At 42.5% G+C, this 5,034-nt stretch overlaps 1 protein-coding gene across 1 annotated transcript; it reads left to right on the top strand.

Moving 5' to 3' along the window:
• The first annotated feature begins 475 nt into the window (after window positions 1-475).
• On the top strand, window positions 476-850 carry LOC134339669 (histone H2B-like). The gene has a single exon (XM_063036368.1). The coding sequence runs from the start codon at window positions 476-478 to the stop codon at window positions 848-850; it is 375 nt and encodes a 124-aa protein (XP_062892438.1).
• Window positions 851-5,034: the final 4,184 nt, after the last annotated feature.

The following is a 5,034-nucleotide window of genomic DNA, read 5'->3' as shown; positions in this document are numbered from 1 at the left end:
AGTGTTGTGTCTCTGATGCAATGTGTCTGTGATGCTGCTACAAATACGTTGTTCCTTTCACCTGTGCATAAATAAACTCGATTTGAACTTTATATTGAAATGTTGAAATCTCTACTTCACTCTCCTGCTGCCCTCTGTCATGAACTAAATGTCTCAGAGTTTAATTTTACAATATTTCATCTGTTTTTGTTTTCATTTTGCTTTTGAAATTTGCGTTTCCCTTTTCAATTTCAGGCCGCACCCCGGCCTGCCTCTGCCCTTCAGTACTTCCTCCCACATTAAACGACAGCGGTAACCCCGCCCATTGGCGCCGCTTCCCATCCCCCAGCGTTCCGATTGGTGACTCATTTCTCCAAACAGCCAATGGAAATGCTCAGAATTCCCATTCTCATTAACATCCCGCTTTGGGCGCTGCCTATTTAATCCGCGCTCCGAACAGCTTCTGCTCATTATCGTGTTTGAAACCGACCAGGAAATGCCTGATCCAGCGAAACCCGCTCCCAAGAAGGGCGCCAAGAAAGCTTTGTCCAAACCAGCGAGCAAGACTGGCAAGAAGCGCAAGAGGTCGAGGAAGGAGACTTACGCCATCTACATCTGCAAAGTGATGAAGCAGGTTCACCCCGACACCGGCATCTCCTCCAAGGCCATGAGCATCATGAATTCATTCGTCAACGATATTTTCGAGCACATCGCGGGTGAGGTTTCCCGCCTGGCCCATTATAACAAGCGGGCAACTATCATCTCCCGGGAGATCCAGACCGCCGTGCGCCTGCTGCTGCCCGGGGAGCTGGCCAAGCACGCCGTGTCCGAAGGTACAAAGGCCGTGACCAAGTACACCAGCTCCAAGTGAAGACAAGTTTACTGACAAAACAAACCGTCTGTCTGTCTGTCTGTATCTTGTTTTACGGCGGTTGGCATCCAGCTTAATGGTGCATTACCGCCACCCTCTGCTCCAGAATGTGCACTAGACATACATTCTAAATCCCTTCACCCAATCACACACACACACACAAACCTACACTTCACCCTCCCATCTTTGACCATCCTAGTATCCTATTCCTGTTTATTCGTCATATTCTATAAAAAAAAAACCTGTACTCCTTAAAAATGCTAAAAATACCCGGACTTGTGCTCTCTCACCCATGCCCAGCAACCCTTTTAATGTGAATTCCTGCATCTCCAACTCCCTTAATTTATTTCTCATCATCTCTCTCTGTATCCCATACTTCCTGCAACACAAAACTACATGTTCTACTGACTCCTCTTCCTGACATTCCTCACACAATCCTGTCTGGTGTTTCCCTAGCATTTTCAATGTTTTGTTTAATGCACAATGCCCCAGCCTTAACCTGGTGCACACAATTTCCTCTCTTCTGTTTCCATTACCTACCCTAGTAACTGCAACACTCTTTTGTATTTGATATAAATGCCTCCCTTTCCCCTCCCTGTCCCATCTTTCTTGTCACATTCGGTTGACTTTTTCCCAGATTACACACTTAACCTCTGCTTTACTGATACTAATGTGCATTTCCACATTTTCTTTCTTTAACACCCTCTTTGCCAACTCATCCACCCTCTCACTCCCCTTCACCCCTACATGTGCTGGAACCCATAGAAATTTTACCTGACCTCCCTGATTTGCAATTCTTGTAACTAACTGAAGGACTTCATAAAGTACATCTTGCCGACTGTTTGTGTGAAAAGACCTTAAACTTGCTAGAACTGAGGATGAATCTGAACATATCAATGCTTTGGCTTGTCTGGCTTTCTGCACCCATTGCAACACAACCAACACTGCCAGCATCTCCACTGTAAACACCCCTAACTTATTAGATGTTCTTCTGCTGATTCCAATTTCTTTTGCTGGTATTACCACCCCAAACCCTATCACTCCTGTTTCAGGTTCCTTCTCACCATCCGTATAAATGTGAGTATAATCACTATACTTTTCCATCACATGGCAGTTAAATGCATTTACCAAATCTGTTTTATATCTTTCTTTCCTTTTCACCTCTCACAAATGCCAATCTATGTCAGGCCATACAAGCTTCCATGGAGCTACAACCGGATAAACTACTGAAGGACTTATCCTCAGATCAAATACTCCACATTCTTTCACGATATCATTCCCTACCCGACTAAAGGTATCCCTCTGAACCCTCCCATTTTCCCAGCACTCCTGCAACACTCCTTTAGTAGGGTGAGAATCATTGTGCCCCTGCAAGTTAGCCCAGTAGTTTGCCATCATTTGCATCCTTCTTAGTTCCAAAGGCATTATTCCCATTTCTACCTGTAGGGCTGACACTGGTGACGTTTTAAAAGCCCCACTGCACACTCTCAAGGCCTGAGCCTGAATCACATCCAGTTTCCTTATAAGAGACCTAGCTGCTGATCCATATACTATATTTCCATAATCCAATACAGATCTTACTAAAGCCACATACATTCTCTTCAAAGCTGAACAACTTGCTCCCCATTCCCTACCAGTCAAACATCTTATCACATTTATTACTTTTTTACATTTCTCCTCAACTTTCCTGGTATGGTCTGCCCATGTTAATCGTGAATCAAATATAACTCCCAGAAATTTAAATGATGCAACCCTTTCTAATTCAACCCCATACATCCTTAACTTCTTCCCTACCTCAACCCTTTTCCGGTAAAAAATACAGTTTGAGTTTTATCTACTGAAAATCTACATCCCCAATCATAACCCCACTCCACCACTTCATCAATTGCTTCTTGTAGTTTCCTGATTATATAATCCATGTTCCTGCCTCTCTTCCAGAAGGCCCCATCATCCGCAAACAGTGACCTACCTTTATCCACTGGTACCTTTGTGAAGACATCATTGATCATAATCATGAAAATTAATGGGCTAATCACACTACCTTGAGGTGTGCCATTTTCCACTATGTACTGTTTTGATAATTCTGATCCAATCCGAACTTGAATTTTTCTACCAAACAAAAAATCTTTAATCCAATTGAAAACTCTCCCACCAACCCCCATCTTGTACAGTTTAATTAATAATCCTTCCTTCCACATCATATCATAGGCTTTTTCAATGTCAAAGAACACTGCCACTACTGACTCTCTATTTGCCTGGGCCTTCCTTATTTCAGTCTCTAACATAATCACTGAGTCCATGGAATTCCTTCCCTTCCTAAAACCACTCTGATAACTTGCCAGCATTCCCCTTTTCTCAAGCTCATATGATAACCCTTCTGTTATCATTCTTTCCATTATCTTACATATACTTGATGTTAATGCAATTGGTCTGTAGCTAGTGGGTGTTGACAGATCCTTGCCAGGCTTCCTTATTGGAATTACTACTGCTTCTTTCCATGCACTTGGTAATCTTCCCTCCTCCCACACTCTGTTATAAAAATGCAGCAACTTCAAGAGCACTCCTTCTCCTAGATTTTTTAGCATCACAGAGCATATCAGATCTTTCCCTGGGGAGGTTGGTCTCGATCTCTTTATTGCTCTCACCATTTCTGCTAATGTAAATGGATCATCAATTATATCATCTGTTCCTTCCCTCCTGCTTAACACACCCTGGTGTTGGCTCATTATTCTTTCCCTTCTTCTTCTCCCTTCTTCAGACAAATTTTCTGAACTGTGTATCAGTACAAATGACTTGGCCATAACCTCAGCCTTATCCCTACTGGGGACTGCAGTTTCCTCCTCAGATATCATTACTGGATATTCCCATTCCCTTCTATCTCCTCCCATCCTCTTAATCATTCCCCATTATCTCTCCCACAGGTGTTGTTCTTCCTACCTTGTCGCAAAAACTCCTCCAACTTGCCCTTTTAGCTTGACGTATAGTTCTTCTCACCACTGCCTGTGCTTTCTTATATTGAACCAAATGCTGCATATTATGGGTTCTTTTAACTAGCCTGAATGCTCCATTTCTGTTTTTTACAGCCTGACAACATTCCTCTGTCCACCATGGTACCAGTTTTCTATTCATCCTATTTTTACTCCTAGGTATAGATCCTTCTGCTGCCATGATAATTACTGAAGTCACCTGACTGTTTAATTCATCTACATTTCCAGAAATATCAATCTTTGTCAACCCTTCTTCACTCAACTTCTGGAACTTACCCCAATCAGCTTTTTCAAACACCCACTTTGGGGTTCCGCCACCTGGTCTTACTTCAACTCTTTCACCCACTGAACACAAAACTGGGTAGTGATCACTGCCTACTGTTGAAGCAGCCCAAACTCCCCAGTTACTAATGCCAGCCAAGGTATTAGACACTAACGTAATATCTAACACTGACTCAGTTCCTGTTGTTATATCTATCCTTGTGCCGCTACCATCATTCATACACACCAAATCCCCTTCTTCCATCAAATCTTCAATTACCTTTCCATTTGGATCTGTAATCTGATCCCCCCATATTGTGCTATGAGCATTGAAATCTGCACACCACACTACTTTACATCTCTTTTGTCCTTGTATCTTTAATAGGCTGTCCAAATCCAACCTTTTACATGGATTGTAGTAGTTAATTATAACCACTCCCTCCCCTCTCTCCCACACTTCCACCACTATGTATTCCTGATCATCTCCTTTTTCCAGTACCCTATGTGGTATACCCTGCTTGATTAACATAGCACAACCCCCTCCTCCCCCTAGATTTCTATCTTTCCTTATCATTGTATACCCATATACCACAAAGTCTAAAGTTGGTTTTAACCAAGTTTCCTGAATACACACTACATCCGGTTTTATAACCATTTCTTTAATAAAGTGCTTGAATTCCTGGCTATTGGCCAGTAAGCTCCTTGCATTCCATTGTAAAAGAATCACCATAATTAGTATTAACCAACACATGACACTTCCTGGCTTGACTGATTACTGAGGTTCTCCCTCACTTCCTCCCATGTCAGTCCTACTAACCCTAAATGGTTTACTGCTGCTTTTACCACCAGCTGAATTTTGTCACTTTTTGACTTTACCTCAGCCGTACTATTAATCACTCCTGCAATGAATGTTACTAGAGCCTTTTTGTCTACATA

This window comes from Mobula hypostoma, chromosome 30, assembly GCF_963921235.1.
Source record: "Mobula hypostoma chromosome 30, sMobHyp1.1, whole genome shotgun sequence".
Classification (NCBI taxonomy): Eukaryota; Metazoa; Chordata; class Chondrichthyes; order Myliobatiformes; family Myliobatidae; genus Mobula; species Mobula hypostoma.
The sequence above is the reverse complement of the archived record's forward strand: the minus strand, read 5'-3'. Positions and strand labels throughout refer to the sequence as shown.